Raw genomic sequence first — 20,963 nt, 5'->3', positions numbered from 1 at the left:
CCTACGTGCAAATGCCAGCACGGAAAGCCAGCCCTCCCTCCTTGGGGGGCCGGGGCTCCTGCTCATTGCCCTGAGGTTTGCAGAGAGCTGCAAGGGATCGGTCCCTGCAGGATGGGATGCTCCACCATTCTACATCAATCCAGGGAGAGACACATCCAGAGCAATCAGTCTGCATGCAGAAAGCGGGTGTGATGGGAAGCTTGCAGTTTGGGGGCAGATTCAGGCTCTGGGCATCCTCAGGTGTGCTGTGCCCCTGCTGCCACAGCCCAAAGGAGCTCCTGCAGGAGGCTGGGGAGAGGGATAGGAACCAGGGCTAATCCGAGGTCTGGCTACATGGTGAAATCCCCTTCTCTCCTGGCAGAACCTTGGGTGCCCAGAGCACTGAGGCTTGTACGTGCACAAACACACACACGCTAGGGACAGGAATGGGTGAGGCAGGAAAAGTTAACCTGTTTTCACTGAGCTGGTGCCATAAACTCCCAGAAGAACAGCCGTGGGCAAGAAATCCCCAGTCTAGGACCTGTTTGTATATTTATACCTTTAATACACTGCTTTCATCTTGTTTATATCTCATTTAGCTACTAGATGTCCAGGAGAGTCAGTATTTCCTGAGGCACCAGGAAACCTCCACAGAGGGCAGCTGAACAACCTGGCTTCAAAATTCACCTTCCCTCTGAATGCGATCTTGCTAAACAGCACTCAAGAGCCAGAGAAATCTGCAGGGTTTGTCTGTATCCAGCAGTCTCAAGGAAGGAGCCCTGTTGCTTTCAGGACAGTTTACACCTCTCTTTTCTGACCTCCACAAAGACTACTACCACATCATCATAATTACCAGGTGGCACGGCTGGAGCAGCCACCCATGCCTCCTAGCTGTGACAGGAAAGGATGCTGCTGACAATTTATGGGCTTGCTTCTTGCATAAATACCGGGACGTGACTGACCGAACTGCATATTAAAGGAGCTCTCAGCCCTGCTTTAACTCAACTCAGTTGCTGCAATAGCCTTTCCAACACCTAGCTGGTGTGGGATTTCTCATGTGTAGTTTTACTGTAAGGAAACCCCACCAGCTTACTGCAGGCTGTAAGAATCTGCACAGCATCAGAACCGGGTACCACAGCTCTGCTACAACCAAAGATTTTGCTCTGGCTACAGTAAGAGCTGGGCTCTGACAATAGTCTAGGAGCCTGTAACATTTCCCACCTGACAAGGATGCTAGCTGCTGGTTGAGAAAGATATTAAATGGCCCTCAAAGGGAAAGTGCAAAAGGCCCGAATCATTTTCCTTTTGTTTTATCTACAAGGGTTTGGTTACTTTGGTTTTCAGCAAATACTGCAGGCATTTGCCCAAGGGGTGCTGTTGCTTCCTCTACTTTTGACAGTGCTCTGGCATGCTCAGCAGGATTCTTTCCCAGGAAATTTTGTCTTGTGAAATTTATTTTTGAAAAATGTGTTTCCCACTAATTTCTGGGGAACCAAACCTCCGAGATGCATGAAGGAAAGTAGGCGGCCCAGGACTGGGATGACTGCAGGAACCTCTCTTAGTGAGTAACTATGACTCTCAGTTGTTTGACAAAACAAGTGCTTCAGTGTTTCCAGCAGGTAAGGGATGTGTCAGAACAGCCTGGAGGGGTTAACTCTCTCCATTGGCAGCAGCCAGGCAGCACACATCTCCCTGTTGGCACCTATGGCTCCCAGCAGTGATAAGAAGTTTCCTTCCTGTTACTGCCATGCTAAGGCATAGCTATTACAGTGCGTTGGAAAAGTATGTTCAGGGAGATTAACAATATGGGAAGGGACTAGAATGGTGGGAAAGCCTAGACGTCAGAAGGTATCTGGTTATGAGAAAATAATAAAAAAAAAATAAAATAAAATCAATTTCTGCTAGGGAAGAAATGTCTTTAGATTTTCATAGGCTTCACATCCCAGCACTGAAAATCATATTCACAAACTCCAGGATTTCGAAGTCTAAAGCTAGCATCTAGCTATGGATTCCCAGAGAAGAAGAATCAACAGGTTTTGTTTGTTTGATTGTTTTTGTCATTTTAACCAAAATTGCTAAATTAAGCAATGTGAGTTGCAACTATGTTTGCAATGTAAAGCAGGAAACATTACTGTGTTCCAAAGATTTATGCCCCCCCAAACAACTATTCCTAAGTTTATGGTAAAACTTGATAAATCCCAACTTGTGGTATGACACCGTGAGAAGAAAGAACAAATTTCTTACAGGATGTTCACACCCAACACATCAGATTCCATGAGACTTCAAACCCATGCCTTTTTCAAGATGTGGACTTGCACCAACGTCTTGTGTTGTAGCCTAACTCCAGTCCAATTGTTCTTTACTCAACCATATTTTTTTCTTTACTCAGCTATGTTTTAACCATATAGCATAAGAGGAAATTGGCAAAAAAAAAAAAAAAAAATCATCATTCCTACATATATAGTTAAACCCCAGAAAAATCTGCCTTTAAAACCCCAGAGAAATCTGTCTTTTGACATAAGGCCAGAGCATTATGTCAAAATTTTTTAAAGTCCACTTTTGAACAAAATGACTTTTCCTCCAACTTTTTTTTTTCACATAGTTTGATGCAGCTTTATTTTTCAGCTTTATTTTCAGCTGTTTTCAGCTTTATTTTTCTTTCACATCCTTGTCCTCTCTTTGTTCACTCCTTCCTTTCTTACATCCCTTTTCCATTTTGCTTCTGAAGAAAGTGATGGAAAGTGGAAGCGAAAACTCACCCAAACACCAATTGCTTTGTATTGGCCTGGAGCTAAACTATTTTTTTTAAAAAACAGGACGACAGCCCATTCATCCTTGCTGGGACCTCGGGGAACTTACCATTTTTTAGGATGAGCTCAGTGCTTTGCAAAATTATCTAAACAGTGGGTACAATAAAAGGTGGGTCCCAGCCAGAACTCCGGATATGAGCACTTTCCATCCCTGTAGGGGAGTTCGTATTTCAACATCAGGGCTTGTTTCTTGCTGTTAGAACTGGAAGCCAAACACCCTTGAACATTTGCAAGGCTCAACCCCAAGGGCACACATCTCTGATCAGACTCCCCTGATAGGTGACAAGCCAGCCTAGGACAGGAGGTCTCAGTACCTGGGAGGCAAATACTGGTCTTTTAAAAGATAAAACTGTCTTCAGGACCAGTGTGAAGACACTTGGAAAGCCCTTTGATGCCACTCTATTGGTAAAGGTGAAGCCTTTTTGTGCAGACATTTAAAGGTTCCTCATCTCTAAGGTTTCTGTCTTTTTCCAGGACATAGCAGTATTTCCACGTATCGAATCTTGCACTAAAGGGACCATCTCATTGCCAAGGGGTCTGAGAACATTGCCACTCCAGGGCATGAGCTGAGCACTGCTGATAGAGACAGAAAAATTAAAAAGGCACCAGTGAATTAGCTGGAGACAAGTGTCCAACCCGCACTTCTGCTGAATGTCCGTCTCCTAGAAACTTGTTGCTAAAGCCTTCAGAGACGTGCCATGTCAGCGTTCCCAAGAACCAACACAACTGTTTCTGACAGAAAGGGGACTGGGGATGGTGGTGTTTGGGAGCAGTGGGTATTTGCAGAGATGCAGTCCTGTCTGGTCTTTGAGGAACAACATGCACTTTTAATTTTCTCAAATTGAAAAGCCCATACAGCTCTAGACCAATGAAAGGTGGTTCAGGAATAACCACTGACTGGTACAAAACTCACAAACATGCCAGGCTTTTAGCTCAGCAAAAACTTCTCAAGATCCAGGAAGAGTTCCTCTCCTTGCTAGGCATGACAGAGTACAGCACTTCCTCGTACCAACCATTGATAGAAGAAGTAGGAGAAATAAGGAGAAATAAACCCAATGGAGGAGAGTCTCAAAACAAGAGGAAAAGGATCACTTGCCTACCTACAATGACTAGGGTCAGTGTTCAACTCTACTAGAATCTGTAGATGTTTTTCTCCAGCTGCAGACGTGACACAGAACAAACAAAACCAAAAAGATTTATCCAAGAGATAAATAATTGTTTTTACCATTTATCCCCTGCTGTTTTCCTCCCATCCAGACATATACATTCAGAACGTGCTTTCCATGAACATTCAAGAGGCTACCAGGAAAGCCAGTGAAAGTAATTTAGTGTAAGTAAATATGAGACAGCATTTAAAGACAGCTAATTTTGCACTTAATCACACTGAAAAATAAGACGCTAAGATTACTACTCATCTAAATGAGGAACAGAATCATCTTCAATGTCTTATGGACTCATTAAAAACTAGCCCAGACAGCTAGAGTATTGCATTTTTACCCAGATTGACTCATAAGTGATTAGAATGGGATTAGCAAATAAAAAAAGTCACTGGAATGGTTCCCACTGTAAAGTAGGGTTGAGTCAGAAACAATTATTTTCATCTGGGAAGTGGGAAATGACATTTCCCAAAACTTATTTTACTCTTTGCTGGAAAATGACCAGCTTTGTTTGTGTTTTAGAAATTTATCTTCCTCAAAAGGTTTGAGATTTTGTATTTTCATATTTCTCCTTTTCATTGAGTAGCACAGAAACACTACAAGCCTTTTCCTGATTCAGGAGAACATTAGTTTTCTTGTTTCTGTATTTCTCCCCAACCCCAATCTAAATCTATCAAAATCTCCCAAAACAGACAAGGGCACTGGCTGTCAGTAATAATAACATAATAAAAGTCCAATATGCATTTTCTATTTTATGGAACACATTTTGGATGAAATAAAGGGTATATATAGACATTTTAAAGTTTACAAAATGCTGTGCTTACACTGAGAAGTTTTAGAAAAATGGACTGGAAGATGTCTCCACTTTGAGCCCAGAGAAATTACATTTCTTTGATGCATTCTCTAAAGGTCAGGTTGGATTTGTTTGTTTTAAATGTTTACAGAATGATCTGCACAGAAAATTTGATTTAATGACCTCTTTAAGCATCTAAATAAACCTAGTGGACTCTTGCAGGCATTATATTATTATTATTATTATTTTTTATTTTGCAAACTAATTGGTGAAACTCAATAGAAAAATTATTTCCAGTAAATTGCTCCCTTTACCCTCACTGAGTAATACCACACTTAAGACTTGTAGAAACATTTCATTTTGAGATTAGTGCTGTTGCTACTATCCAAGAACAATACATGACAATTATAGATTTCATAGACCATCTAATCTAATTCCTGTATAAACAGGCTATAGGCCTTTTTTAAATTAAATGCCATTTCAAGTCCAATAGACATGGTTGAACTAAAGCAGTTTTAGGAGAGAGAGAGGAAAAAAGACTTCCACAGATAAGGAATCTGCAACAACATACTGTATCCTAATTCCAGCTAACCGGACAAGTGCCAAAATCTGTCCTGCCACCTCTCCCTGTGCCTCTCATGAGTATGTTATGGCACTGTGGAACAAACAATGGTTCAACGAAACAGATCCCCATATATTTTAATGGCAGAAGAAGTACTTCATGGCTCACAGCCTGCATTTTCCAACACAACATGCAAGAGGGAAATCTGTTTTCCCATTTCCATCTACATGTAAAATACCTAAATGCCATAAAATGCCTGAGATTTTCAGTTTCTAACAAAAGAGCATTGCCCAACTCTTGTGATTTTTTCTTTTTAATTATTATTTTTAGATTTAGGTGCATCAAACCTGTAGGTGCACCTAAATACATTGTAATCTACAGATTTAAGTACTTACCACAGTGAGTGGGGCAATGCACTTCATTGAAGTCAGCTGGAGCTTTGCCATGTAAGTATTACCTGATGCAGATACATGCGCCATTGCAGAGCAAATGCTGAGGTGGACTTAAAGTCTTTCAAATATCATTGAGCAAGAAGCTGGGAAAAGAAAAGAAATCCTTTCTCCCCACTGAACACTCCTTGGATAAGTCACTTAAGAACTATGTGTGTGAATTGTTACGCATCCCCTCATTTATTGGCTGTCCAGATATAAGTGTAGGTGGAAAGGTGACAGAAAAAAAAGCTAGAACACCAGTGATCCCACCCTGACACATTCATCTGCACCCAGGGACAAGGTGGCATCAACAGCACCACTCACCTACCTTCGCAAGGTGCTACAAGGAGTTTGCACAGTGCTTCCTGCGCTTTGGTGTTATGGAAAGTTCGATGACTCCCATTTTCTCCAGTTTGTTAGAATTAAAAGCCTAGCCCAGAAGTGTCTGGACATTTTGAAAAGAAAAAAAAAAAAAAGTAAAAATAAAAATCTAGGATTCTGAAAGAGAAACAACAGCAATGTTTTTATTTATATATTTAATTTTTAATTAAAAAATAAAGGTTATCTTAATACATCTCTTGCAGCCTTTGGGCAAAATGCACCCTTAACAAGACTTTATGAAACATGATGCACATCTGTTCTTGGCACACATCTTAAACGCGAACTTTCTGCAACAACTTCTTAAATCCATCCTTCTCCCCAAACCCTGGAAACATTTAAATGTTCTTTAAAAACCTTACAAAAATTAGAAGTGGGCCCAAAGCAAAAATCCTAGATCCAAGCATCCCAAAGCATTTGGAGCAGACTCAAATCCAAATCCTCATCTCATTCGAAGTTTTATCCTGGATCACTGCAAATTCACAGACACGGCACCCAAATAACCAAGAGATATGAAATCTGAACACTGACCTGGGTATCAATCTCTCTTCAGAAGCTTTGCTCTTTATACAGAGCCAAAACAAACCCATGGGTCTGAATTCTTTCCAGAAAATATTGAAGTTGGGCCCATCCCTAACAGAAATAAGTGCTGGTTACATGATGAAATGGTGCTACCATGGCTCCCATTTCTTAGCTGTCCCTGGTCTGAGACCAGACCAAGTCCTCTGTCCATTTGCACTACTAAAAGGCAAGGATAAAGCCAAGCGAACACACTGAACCCTCCAACAGTCATATCACTACACATTTGCCTCCCGCAGCAGGAAAGGAGCCCTGGCCTTCTCCTCTATTTGCCAGGAGCTGTCTCAGGTTTCTAGATGCGATTTCTCTGGAAATACGTCCAGTTTCTCTGGAACTCCGTCACTATCTGTGGGGAGGCATACACACGCCACCAGAGAGACAGGTCATCACCACTCACACAGGATGTCTTTGTTCCACTGTGGCCCATGATGGCTGATTCCCAAAGGCACAAAGTGACAAATCTTTCGACTTATACACAAGGTCTACATATATATATATTTATATATATATGTACACACACACAATTACATACATATTTAAATATATATATATATACACACATATATATATATTTGGTTTTGGTTTTTCTTTTCTCTTTTTATCCCCCCTTTCCCTTCGTTCTTTCCCTTTTAACTTAATGGCGTAGCCTCCTCTGAGGGGGGTGCTGGTATATGTTCTGGAGACTTCTCTGTCTCTGAAGAGCCTTCTGGCTTCTCCTCTGTCACTTTAGGTTCCTCAGGGGCTTGAGATCCCTCCAGCTCCTGACTCTGAGCCTGGCTGTTCATTTTCTCTTCTGCTTCGATTTCCTCTGAAGTGGGAATGGAGTTTTTCTTTGGACGGCCTTTGGGCTTCGTTGGAGCTTCCTGCCCACCTTTCAACACCTGGAGCAAAGAGATTAACAGTCAGGATCAATCTGAACATCACTGCTGTGAGACATCCTTTAGAGGGTAGGATGAAATTCAGCTTTGACTTTAGAGTGGATCCATGGTTTGATTACTATTGCAGCTTCATAGAAATTCCTTGCATTCATGGAGTGAGTTCACTCATTACCTCAACTAGATGCAAAAAATACCAGTAAGGACACCTAGAACTCTGGAGCTGTCTAAGCCAGTTCCTACAGCAGGCCCAAAAGCAATCTAAGCACAGAGTCCTCAAGATTACATACAGAAAGATAATATGCACAATTCACTTCCTTTTTTTGAGTATTTGCTTTAATCAGAGCCCAAGTAAGAACAGTCACACTTTAGCCAGGATTTCTGCTGGCTGCCTATTCTCTTGCTAGTTCCACTTTGGCTTCTGAAATAGTCTTTATTATTAATATTATTATTTTTGTAACTCCTGCATTAAAAGATGTGACATCCATCTAACCTGTGTAAAGGCAGGGAGTCATCAGAATAGGTCTGCTCTTGTATTTAATTCCATTTCCCCTCACATGCTGCAGCCTCAAGACACTTTCAGCCAAGGATCTGAATCCAAGCTATTCCCAAATTTGTTTCAAGTGGCAGTAACTTCTGCAGCTCTCACATACACTCAAAAAATCAGTTCTGATGCAGTGCAGAACTGAATCTCCTCTGCTGGGTGGGAATACATAAACATCTCCACTGGAGAATTCACAGAATCTGTTCCCAGCAGGATTTATGGATAGCTGCCCTTTCTAGAAGCACTTTAATTGGAAAAGGGCCATGAAGCTGGAAGTACAAGAGGTGAAAGGAAGGTATGAAAAGCAAGAATTAGTAACATTAGTGCTTAAAACTGAATTGGCTTCCACTGAGCAATATCATCTTTTTGGTCTACATGGATAACCAATCCCACAAGTGTTAAGATCACAAGAACACCAAAAATGGAGAAGTAGATACTTTGGTTCTTTTCTCTGCTGTTTTATTTTCTTTCATATCTTGGCTTCATATTCTTCTTACTGCCTGTTGTACATCTAGCCCACCACATATGCTGTAGTGTGAGTTTTGTTGTTTTTTTTTAAAGTGTATTTCTAAAAAAAATCAGCAAGAATAAATAAAATTTGGTATAAATAGAGACAAATCACTGACACTATACTCAGCTTCAGAATCCATTCTTTTAAAAGCATTTTTAAGGACTATGGAGAAATGGTAATGAACCACTTACCATTTTCTTCCACTTCATCCTGCGGTTCTGGTACCATGTTTTCACCTGGAGCTGAGTCAGCCCCAATGACTGGGCTAAATCGAGTCTGGAAAACAAGACAGACGTTGCAATGAGTTGACAGAGGACGAGAAGAGCCCAGATGCCAGGGGCAGCCAATCCAACAGTAAATGCATGTAACAGGAGGACTGCCAGAAAATACTGCTATTTGTTCCTCCAATCTGTTGTTTGAAAAAAAGTCAGACAAAAGTGGTAAACCACGTTTGGGTAAAAAGATAGCTGGCTCTTACAAAAGAAGCAAGACTATTCAGGTGTTTGCAGCACTAATTTGAGAAATGAGCTCTCTCATTTGTTCTCTTTTCTCCTCCATCACCATGAAGGAATAAGCAAACCTACAAATATCAGAGGTTTTTCTGCCCTTTTTGAAACACATGACTGTGGTACTCTGACTGCTGACACCACATTTGTGCATGAAGCTACTGGTACACAGCATCCCTGAAAAACAGGTCTATGGTGTCTGAAGCAAACACGTAAGAAGAAAGACACTCGGCATCAGTCTGCCTTTGAAAGCGTTGCTCCTTATATCGTATTTCATCTTCACTACCCACATAATGGGGATAATGATACTTTTTCATTTCTCATGGAGTAGTAGTACATCTAAATCTATTAATTTCTTATGCATTCTGCTATTATAGGCAATTTAGGCATATAAATGAATTTATTATTTGCGTGTTTAGCTTAAGGGTATATGTGGCAGACAGCCCATAATCCTGATTCATCCTCTGCAAATCTCCAACCTGTGCAAGTTCATTTGAAACCATTCATTATTTCTATATTAAAACTCAGGATATGAAGCAAATACAGCTCAGACTAACTCTTTATCCTTCCCCACAGGTGATAGTAGCATGCATCTGGCAGTGTTGTAATGGCGTTGCACAACGGATGGAGTTAGAAATCCTCAGCAACGCTGGGCAAGTGCCCCAGCGTCACGCAAGTCCTGCAGGTGGGACAGCTCAAACAGAGTCACATTCCAAGGTGTTCTGGATTATGTGAGCTTTTTTGGCAAATATTTCCCCACCTTTGCATGGGGAAACACACTGGTGGTTCAAGGCCAAGTTTTTCATAATACAACTTTTATTTCAGCTGGGTTCCTGGGGCAGTCAGACACACTTTTGTATTTATAAACACCTCTGTACCCCACACCAGCTCTCTGCTCACACACATACTCCTAGCTTCATTCTTTTCCCCCCTTTAGATTCCCTACAGGTTTGGTTTGCCTGCTGCCCATGCCACTATAGGGTGTCTGCAAAATTGACGTATTGCCCATGCCACTACAGAGTGTCTGCATTGACTTAAAAATGCCACCACTGTTGTGTGAGTAGCAGAATCTAGCAGAGGCATTATCCCCTCATACCGCACTCCTTTACTACTAATAAACCAGGTGGTCCAGTTGTCATCCAAGCAGTACAATGTTGCACCCAGGCCAAAAGCTGCAGGGCTCAACACAGAGCACAATCCATTGCTTCACCATCACGTTTCCAGCCATGAGTTCACAGAGAAACACTGCTTGACTAACTCTTGCCACAGTGCACATGTCTTATCACACTTTGATTACCTGCAGCCAGTTACCACCTCTTGCCACACACATCATTGTAACCAGCATTGCCTAGAAACCCAAGGAAACAAACCAAGAGGGGGAAGCGGTACAGGGACAGGAATCGCTCATCAGCCTCAAGCACATACAAAACCACGGAACAGTCATACTATTAATTAAATTTACCAACCCTGAGTGCTTCAGCAATGGTGTCAACAATCTGCTTATGTGAAGCTGTGAGGAGTCAATACAGGAGCATTAGGAACTCTGAAGCTGTACAAGACATTACAGTTTTGTCCATGAAATTTGGTCTAGCTGTGATCCTTGGCTTGGTGACAGACAGTAAAAGTAGAGAATGCTGACTTCAAAACCAATTTAAATATTGGAATTCTGCCATCTGTGGAGCTCAAGGCCTGGTCAACCTTTCAAACTCTCTCTAGGTTTACAAACTTAATAGGAATTGGACAAAATCTTTTTCCTGTAATTTAAGTTTGCTGAGTAGTGTCCAAGGTCTTTAAAATAGATAGAACCTAGATAGAACCTTTCCTTATTTTAGTTCATCCATTTGTTATCAAGCAGTCCCTAAGAACTCGGGACAGAAGCAAGGCAGCCTTCTAACGTATGCATCCCTGGCTCTATTTCCCTGATGGACAGGCCACTAACTCCTCACTGAACTGCTAACCAGGTTTACTAGAGGAAAGCTAGTTCAGCAGCCAGCTGAAGCAACAGGCAATCTCCCAGCCTCCATAGAGACACGGCCATTGGATCCCAGGAGGAAATCAGGCTGCATTTTTTTCCAAGGGTCTAGCAAGAACAGGAAAGGGAGAGCTTTTGCTCTGTTTCTTGTGCATCTCTGAGTGCCTGCTAGCAAGCACATTTATCAGCATGTGACATTTCCATTGATACAGCCTATCCATGTCACCTTTGATCCCAGGAAAAGTTAGCCTTGAAATTGAATCTGGTCACCTGCCCATGTTCTTGGCCAACAGCAGAGGCATCTCTGTGGAGCTAGAAGGCAGCACACTGCAGCCAGGGAGCATCTGGTATGGGAATGAGAACAGCTGAGCAGGGCTGCAGTAGCCCTTTTGCTCCCCTTCCTTTTCCTAGTTTAGGAAGCAGTATTTTCCTGCTCCTTTCTAAGCAGTATTTATAGCCACTCACAGGCCTTCAGCTAGTTTCTACCCTGCCTGGTTGTCCCCATATCTAAAAGGAATAGAAGTGAGCTACAGATGAATACAAGGTGTGATCTGGCTGTCTTTCAGATCAGTTGCTGTCAGCATTGTCCCTGAAAAGGAAAAAACACTCAAAGGTGACACTGAGCATTCAGATGCACTGTTGAGATAAAGCAGTGAACCAGAATGTTTCCTAGATGAAGACAAGAGCTTCCTGCATGGCAAAATGACTCTAGGAGGTGGTGCATAGTGCATAGGTGCATAGCCTGATCTGTGATGGGCAGCTTGTATTTCACTGCCCAGCCCAGCAAACTCCTACCTGTCAGGGGTAGACAGATACTTCTGCTTCTGGAATTTCTTCTCCAAGCCCATTAGCTGGAGCTCTGTGAAGATGGTCCTACTCCGGCGTGGCTTTTTTAACCGAGGTGTGGGCTGCTCTGCCTCCGACTCGCTGCTGGCATGGGTCTCGCTGGCTGGGGTCTCCGAACTTGCAGTCCCTGAGGAGGCCTGGGCAGGCAGCACACGGGAGCTGGTGGCAGCTGGAACGAGGTGAGGGACCACGGACGGCTGCCTGGTGATAACGGAGATGAGAGGATATGCCCTCAGAGAAGGGGACCCTGGCAGGGAAAAAAGAAGACGTGGATAAGGGCGAGTTGAGTGGCAATGTGGTTAAGAAATAAGAGCATTGGAGAGAACAGGGAGAGGGGAACACCTTCCCTGGCTCTGCCATTCAGCTATTAAATGACCACAACCAAGTCAATTCCTCTCTCCGGACCTGTTTGCTCTTCCACATTATGTTTAGCCTTCTTGGGCTGTCAGTCTAGTCTCTTGCTGTGCATTTCATTTTCCTTAGCATAGAGTGTCTATTTTCATTGTCTTTTTTTTTTTTTCTTTTTTCTTTTTTTTTTTTTCAGGCGCTATTAGAACACACATTGTTGAAGTCATCCATTTAAGTACCCCAAGAAACTAACTCAGAGCAAACAAGACAAAATCTGTCCCCACTCATGCAAATCTGCTTCTCTACGGACACTAGGACAGGGTTCATTTGAGATAGTTACCTAGCCCCCTTTATATGCAACAGACAATTTCATCTAGTTCTCTATCGGGTAACTCAAGAAGTCAGGTGAATCACACTTCTATCCTCCGTTTTCCATATTGACCCCACTGACCATTCAGGCAGATGAGGCTAGATAGATAAGAGGCAGATTTCCTCACTGACTCGTAACTCTACATCTTACACCAACTGGTGGATACCAGCCCTAGAAGTAAATCAGCAGCTCTGCTCCAATCCTTTCAGGCCAGAGCCAGTCTGGGATGGCAAATTTAAACACTCCCAGACACTACAGGAAGTTCTGATTCACTTCAGGTCGCCTGAATTTACAGCTATAGACAGATTTCTCCTCAGCCTTAGCCCCAGGAAATCAAATGTTTCTTTAAATCTCTGGGCAGTGAAATATGGCCACATACGGGAAATGTGCATTCATGTGCAAGATGGCTCTGTATACAACTTTGCAAACAACCTGCAGTCTTGGGCAAGTCACTTTCTTGCTCGGTACCTCAGTTTACCTCATCTGCAAAATGGAAACAATCCTTCTTACATTGCTGGTGGTAAAACATGGATTAAAGCTTAATGTACATAAAGTATTCTGAGATCCTTAAGATAAATGGTACTGTGGAAAGGAACGTATTACACCAACACACCCGATTGTGAAACTCTTAATATGAATCAACACTAATGAACATAATGATCTATAGGCCTCAATGAGTCTATTTTGGTGAGTAACTCATCACCAGTAAAGGAAAGGTGTTACCAGCCTGGCCTGCTGATGACCTATATTCCTTACTCTCATCCCCAGCATGAAGGGTTGTGGGGTCATACATCAGGTATCAAGTAAACAGCCGTGCAGAGGGTACATAAAGAATTCTGCAGCTTGTTGATTGGCACTTCTCCCCACAACCACTTCAGTCACATGGAAAATTCAGCCGCTTACAAAGTGAGCTTGGAAAATTTTTGTCAATACAGTGTAAATCACAGCAGTCTGCATACAAATTAAGCCTTGCTTTTCTCCTCCACACCTTTGCAACACCACAAATCAAAATATTTCCATTAAATTTAAGTTATTCCACCTAAACCACGCAGGAAGTACATGAGAGATGAGAATTGCTTAGCCAACAATTGCTTGTGTAAAGTGTATCTACATCTTCTCTCTGTGGATTTTTTTTCCCTCAGCTGACGCCTGTGTGCAGATCTACTACCACCAAGTGAAATGGCAGAAATTCTGCCTTGATTTACCATCTCAGTGGCAGTTCAAAGAGCATAAATCAGGAGAGAGATGTCCTTTGCCTTATGCCACTAATTCTGCACCCTCGGACACAAGCCAGCTATGCAGAAGGTACAGCAGATCCTACTCCCACAGTTTATATCCTCCCAGCCAGTACCTGCTGGGACAGGCCACTGTGGGACAGGAAAGGCAATGCCAACACACCACTGGAATAGACTTCTTCCTCTGTTTCAGCCAAACTGGCCTGAAAGAGTAACCTCAACTGGTGCTCAAGCTTACATGCCATAAAGGAGGGCGTCTAGCCTTATGGCATGCTCTAGGCAGCCAGAGGGTCTCGGTTCAAACCACCTAATGAACGCAGCTCCTGCTCCCCTACAGGTTCATTCCCTGAGCCTTATTGCACAGCCTGAAACACCATTCCTGCCCCTGCACATGGGTGGTTTTTGGCAAAAAATTGATACTTGTACCCTAGTGTGCTTCCAGCAGGGTTCTCTACAAACCACAAGATTTCTGAGGAGTAAGAAATCACCAGAACCCAGAAACTGCTGCAAGGCTCCAAGTGACAAAATCCTATAGAGAATAACACTTTTACACAGGACTCTCTTCAAGCGAGGTCAGCAAAAGGTATCTGGTATCAGAGCAATCAGGGATATTTGCTTTCCTGTATGCATGATAGCAGCATGCAGGACTGCTTGGAGTGAGGGAGACTAGCTGTGATGGTCCCAGAGCTTGACATCGGCTTCAGACTAATTTTCTAGTAATTAGGTAAGATCAGGATGACGATCATAAGATAACCACTTTCCTCCTTCCAGGATCAGCAGTTGCAGTGTGGCTATTTTTGCAGGGTAAAACAGTGGCTGGTTATTAGAGAAGCAGATGACACTGGGGTTGTTCAAGTGTTGAGCACCTGAAAGAGGGGATACATTTTCCAAACTGTTCAGCAGCCAGCAACTGAGATGTGGCGAAAGCTCAGCACACACTTATTTTTGGTGCCCACGTCAGGACACTTATTTACTTACAGAACCTCTGAAACTGCTGCTCTACTTCTGGACAAGTAGTGGTTTGCAACTGCTGAGTTGCTTCGAGCTCCAGGTGGTGAACAGATTTGTGAGGCTGTTGACACTGAGTGCCTTATTTGTTTATCATTTGAGATCATAAGAGAAGCCTTTGCTTATGGCATGACCCCAACAGTTGAGATGGTGCTTTTAGAAGTGATTGTAAATAATAAAAGCATCAGCTGATGTTCAGCTCAGTCATATACATATACAAGACTTCTCAGCTTTCTGCCCTTGGCCTGATGAGGGCACAGGATGGCTATGACAGAGTAAGGACAGCATTTAGCAAAAAAACAGGGGTTCAAGACTTTCAGTAGGGAAAGCTGAAGGTCAGAAAGAGGGCAATGTTTTAGCAGCCACCTGCAGTTAGTAAAAAGAAAAAAAAAAAAAAAAAAAAAAAAAAAGCAGAAGTAGATAACCTCTACATTGCTACTAGATCACAAAGAAAAAAGCATAAATTCAGCATCCTGTTCTGGATATAGTTACCCCAAAGATCAAAGACAGCTGAAGTTGAGTTAGTCCACTGTATTGAGGTACACTATTAATACATTTCCCCTTAAACCATCTGTACAGTTCTTACCCTGATAAAGTCTTGGCTTCCAAACACTACAAAATCTGAGGCTAGATCTAAATTTTCACATCCCCCAGAGTTCAAAGGTATTTCTAGACTGACATGGTATTGTAAGAATGGAATAATTTCCTAATCTTCAACAAATTAAATGCTGGCAAGCAGCTCTTGTCTGCTCAGCACTGTTGTGACATGCTCTGTCTCTCAAGACGGGAAGGAATGGAGATGAAGCACTCTGCCTTTTCATACCTGCCTTATAGAACAGTTTCAGCTGAACGTGTACTTTCCCATATCATTCTTTGAGTACCTTTTCCACTTTTGACCCACTGTCCTTTTGCCCTTAGAAACCAGAAAGAAGTCCAAATACGCCAGAAAATGAGGAATTAGTTTGCTACCCTGGCAGCACAGTGTTTGAACATTCCCCACTGATACAATCAAGAGGCTGCACTGGTGAAGTGCTGTGAAAACACCACAGGTTTAGGATTCAGGAGTTCTTAACACTCTTCATAAGAGGATGGTGTCTTACTATGTGGTTTTGCAGAGAAAATTCCTAATTTTATGTATTTGAGTATTCTTCATTACCCTGTTCTTAATTTTAGGATAGTTTCATGTTCCCTGTGTTGCTGAATAGTTCCCAAGTTCTTGGGAAGTATTAGTATAATCCATACTTCATACCATATACAACTGAGGAAATGGTGCTTATACAACCATTTTGCTGTAATTATTTTAAGCATTTAACTAGTCTCAATTTTAAGCATCAAGAAAGCTCTTATTTCTGTCCATCTTTATAATGCTAACATCTGGCCACTTGGTTGCTAAAACTAATAAAGAGCTAAAAATAAAAAGGACATTGGATCTGCAGAGTGTTTTCCAAGGATCTGAAAGCAGTTTGTTTCGCTATTTAAATCAGGCCATGCTGGCAGCCTCCATACAGTGAAGAACAGACCTGACCCTCGCACAATGCACTGACCACACAGCCTTGAAATGAATTGGCTTACTCAAGCCATCTAGAATACCCCTGGACTCCTGTTTCCTAATTACATGCAAGACATTTGTCTTAGAAATTTATCATGATCTGACATATTCACAAGGATCTTTTTCTCACGTGTTTTGCTTTTCAGTACTAGCACCAAGAAAAAGGACAGCGAATGTGTCCTGTTTTCCCCAGAAGGTCGCAGTCAAGAAAGTCAATTTTTACTGGCCAAACAAATCAATATCCCAGGCATCAACCTGCAGTGTATCAGCCTGTAACTTCCACTTACCACATATATGAAAACAAGGAGTAAAGTAGCAAAGGCTCCAGACTCCCCGTCCTGCTCCAAGTCTAGATACGTGAACAATTGCTTTTCTTCAGCCCAGCCTGCAGCCAGCTCCACTCATCTGCTGGGATGTTTTGATTAAACTTATGACCATGAGATATGATGCAATAGGTGCACCGCCATTGAACTGTATCACATTGCAAAAGTTTTAATTAAAAATAAATGTTTCAAACAAATCTGTTTCTCTCCTTTTTCCCCTCCCCCTTCTCGCTGGCTTATTTTCAACTGCAGCAGACAGAGACTAGAGGAAAGAGAAAAGGGAAAGCACTAATTAATTGCACTGTTTGACTGCCGGCAATGGCAGAACAGTTTTCCTCCTAGGCAAACTCAGCTAATTCTGTTTTGGAAGGAAAGGAAGGAAAGATTTATGGATCAGCTCCTCTTGGCAGGTCAGTCCTGCTCGGAGGCAGAATGAAATCTCACTCCGAATGGGCTGCAGTGAAAGGTAAATAAAAAAAGAAAATGAACTTACGACTTAGGAAGGTCTATAAATCTGCTGTCTCCCAAGTGTCAAAACAAAAGGGTACCAAGAAGGAGTTGGGTTCATTTAGGAGAGTTTCATTTTGCCAAAAGAATGAACAGCCTATTGAAAGGAAAAAGCAAGCCCTGAGCAAAGCAAAGAAGGCAAAAGAAGAAATGTTCAGAATAAGCGGAACCAAACACAGTTTGTTTAGCAGAGAGGGCATTAAATCTGCTTTCTGTACCAGATTCCCAAAACCAGATTTGCCAGCCATGCCACTGCCACACATCTTGGCTGGACTTTGCCACCAGCTTCCATGGGAATGGAGCCAGGCCAGAGCTGAGCACAGACCTGGTATGACCCAGCCATTCAACTTGGCCCAGAAGTCAAGTGGTCAAAGACAACAGCCAAACACATACAGCATGCACTGGGACACAGGATGTCTTCTCAGCTCCCAGTGGGCTCCTTTGCCTTGTGGCTGCTAGAGCCTGTCAGAGGTTGGCTAGGGACATAACACAGCTCTTGCACAAGGGCTGTGCTTCTGCTTGCTTCCTCAGCCACCATGCACTGTGCAGACCTGCAGCACCTCTTGCCCATCAGAAGAACAGCAACGAGCTGTGCATATAATGGGCAAATTCATTCTCCGGTAGAAACAAGTAGTTAGGAGAGGACGGAAGGAAAATAACCGGGTCTGCCAACCTCTTCACTCAATAATTCAATATACAGCCCTTTTCTAAGTGCCCTCCTCATTGGCGTGCCATCATTAACTAATGCTCAAACCCTCAGTTCAGAAACGACCTGGGTGATGTTCGTGCTATGCAGCATGGTGTTATGCACAGATCTCTCAGCTATCTTTAGAATGGGAAGCAGCACAGCCATGCCAGGGTATGATTGCACCTGAGCTAATTATGGCCTTAAAAGAGGTGGGCTAATTAGACTGTGAATACTGTGTTGACAGCTTGACAGCTTCCAAGACATGAGTTGGTGTATTTGTATGGTGTGGCCCTTGCAACACATTGACACAGATGGTCTTTCAGACATAACTACCCCTCTTGTGTCCTCTGCTGATGGGCTGGGTGTTCAGGCATAGCTGCAGCATCTTCCTGAAGATGATCCCTGCTCAAGTCAACTGAACCTCAAACATACAAAAGCTACTTCTGGACTTGACTGTTTTTAGCATCCCTATCAAACCAACCTTGGCCAGAGAGATATGGGTAGATAACCTGCCAGGAATCCTTTGCATCAACCAGGGAAGACTCATTTTCTTCTCATTCTTTCCAGGCTTACTGAAAGACACCCCTACAGAGCCTGCCCCTCTTTGAATATTGAAATGGCTGGAAAACTTGGATGTAATCCTCTGACCTTTAAAAGGGCCATAACTCAGCTCTATAATCAGATCTTTCTGTGGCTATTATGTATTAAATAGGAATCCTGGAACAGGGAACACTTGATAATGCTCTTTATCATCATTCTTTTCCAACATCTCAGCACCTAAGAGCCTGCTTGATTAACAGAGTTAGCACTGCTCTAGGGGAGCAGACTTTAATTTGTTCTTGTTGGTTTTGTTTGTTTAAATGATTGTTTTTTGTTGATGTTAGTTTTTTTTTTTCTACTAGCTCTTTTTCTTTGGTTGCATGGGGAACCAGTTGTAGCTAAACAGGAGCCAAAGCCTTTGCTATGAACAGAGGTGAAGGGCACTTCTGGGACATTTTGAAAGCTTCCATAAATAGTCCCAAAACTCAGCTCAAGCGCACAGAGCCAAAATTTCCATGGGAATCATGAGTGTCACATAGGCTATGGGGAAAAAGAGCAGTCAACCCTGAAATCTAAGTGCAGAGCTCGAGTGAAGAGACACTGGTGGTGCTCCAAAAGAGCATTCAGTGAGATTACTCAAAATGAAGTCTAACTGCTCCTCATCAGAGGTTGCAGGTACAGCTCACATAATATTCTCTTTCCAATTCAATTCAGTAAAACCTATTAGTCTGACAAGGGCTGTGAGTCTTGCCAAAATTAAATGCAACTCAGCTACACAGCAAAAAGTTGGCTTGGTAGCTAATGGTTTCTCTCCCATAGGGAGAAATCCAGAGCCAATTGATGTCCATGGCAAAACGCCCATCAGCTTCAGTGGAGCCAGAATTTCACCTGCATGTGTCCACAGAAGAAAAAAAAATAGTGCAGCTAATTTTAGTGAAGCAAAAAAGATCCTTCATAGGGCACTCTGATTAGAGGACAATTCTCTTGGAACCTACACCTTCTGTGATGAGCCAAGACAAAATTAAGGCTTATTCTCCTGGAGTCTTATTTTGCCTTCCCTAGGCACTTCCCTGTTCAATTAGTTTTGTTTGTTTGTTTGTTTGTTTGTTGGTTGTTTTTTTTTTTTTTTGGGGGGGGTGGAGAGGAAGGGGTTGTATTTTCATCTAAGTCAGTTGCAAACAAAAACCCTGATGCCTGTAAATATTACCTTATATAATACTGAATATAATGTATTGTCACTAGAAACTGCTCTTCCACCATGCATCTCTCACTGTGCAACTACCCATTCAGCTACCCAGGGGTGAGCAGAGCTGGACTCAAACTTCAGCTGCCCTCACCTAAGCAGTGGGGCACTTGGTTCTGTAGTTGAGTTTAGCCCAGTTTCAAAACCACAAGAAAAATTTCCTGAGCATTTGGAGTTGCAAGATACAGGTTTTCTGTTTCAAGCCTGTCACCTTTAGCAATTTATCAACGTAATGTTTCAGTATAACTTTCACATAATAACAGTAATTAATATGTTTGAATGCATCTGAAGCATGCATGCCGGAGGCCTTTGCACACACACACACACACACACACAAAATTAACCAGAAAGATAATTAATCCTTACTTAATAGTGACATTTGATATTTATATTGTGCTTTTTGACTTCTTTGAGGCACTGTACACACAGTAAGTAATTGGTCTTGAGGAAATGATGAGCCTGAGAACCTCCCTTAATGAGAACTTTCCTCTCTCCTGCTGCCATGGGCACATATGTAATACCCTGCCTTGGACAGGGCTGGATGTGGGGCAATTATCTATCTTAAACGCAATCCAAAAATTCACCTGCAGCACCAATGCCTCCAGCAATGCCAGATCCCTGAAGGGTGGCACCAGAGCACTTCTGGCTGGGATGGCAATAACCATAATAACAAGCCAGCTTTGTTTGAGAGCCATACTGGTGAGGGAGGAGATAGGAATGCACATTGAACCAGAGTCAAAAGACCTGGTTGTGCTGCTGTCCTGGGGCTAGTCACTCCATTGTGGTTTCCTGCTATCCTGGGATATCAAGGCTTAGCTGCTGAGTTTCTTCTTAAGTGCAAAAAAAATACAACAAGCACCACCTGGGTACTACAGGTTGTTCTCCCTGTGCCCAGTGGCCTTTCTTCCAGGTTGTCTGTCAAAAGGGAGTGTGCCAAGACCTTGTCATATCCTTACTGAAGAAAATTTATATGGAAAAGGATTTATTTATTTAAGAAGCATTTAAAGAATCTCTTTGGCCAGTGCTCAAGAAGTCCTTTGTAGCAAATGTAATAGCACTCTGCCTTAATTAGTGGAGAGTGAATCAGAAAAATATGCACTACTTTTCTATTCTGAATTATCCCACCTCACACAAGGGGCTGCCTTTTGGAACAAAGTCCCCCTCAATTCACATCCATCCTCTTCAGGCAAACTGGGCATGGCTCAGAGG

At 42.5% G+C, this 20,963-nt stretch overlaps 1 protein-coding gene across 1 annotated transcript in view; it reads right to left on the bottom strand.

The window, feature by feature from the left end:
• Positions 1-7,318: 7,318 nt before the first annotated feature.
• BARX2 (BARX homeobox 2) overlaps positions 7,319-20,963 on the bottom strand; it is a gene marked incomplete at both ends in the record, with an annotated part of 34,718 nt that continues 21,073 nt past the window's right edge. Inside the window, 3 exons of the mRNA XM_084301392.1 lie at positions 7,319-7,570; positions 8,811-8,895; positions 11,893-12,190. Coding sequence (XP_084157518.1) covers positions 7,319-7,570; positions 8,811-8,895; positions 11,893-12,190 — 635 coding nt within the window. The remainder of the gene's footprint in view (positions 7,571-8,810; positions 8,896-11,892; positions 12,191-20,963) is intronic.

The sequence above is a fragment of the Netta rufina genome (assembly GCF_964035555.1).
Source record: "Netta rufina genome assembly, chromosome: 25".
NCBI lineage: Eukaryota > Metazoa > Chordata > Aves > Anseriformes > Anatidae > Netta > Netta rufina.
This window is presented reverse-complemented; position numbering and strand designations above follow the sequence as displayed.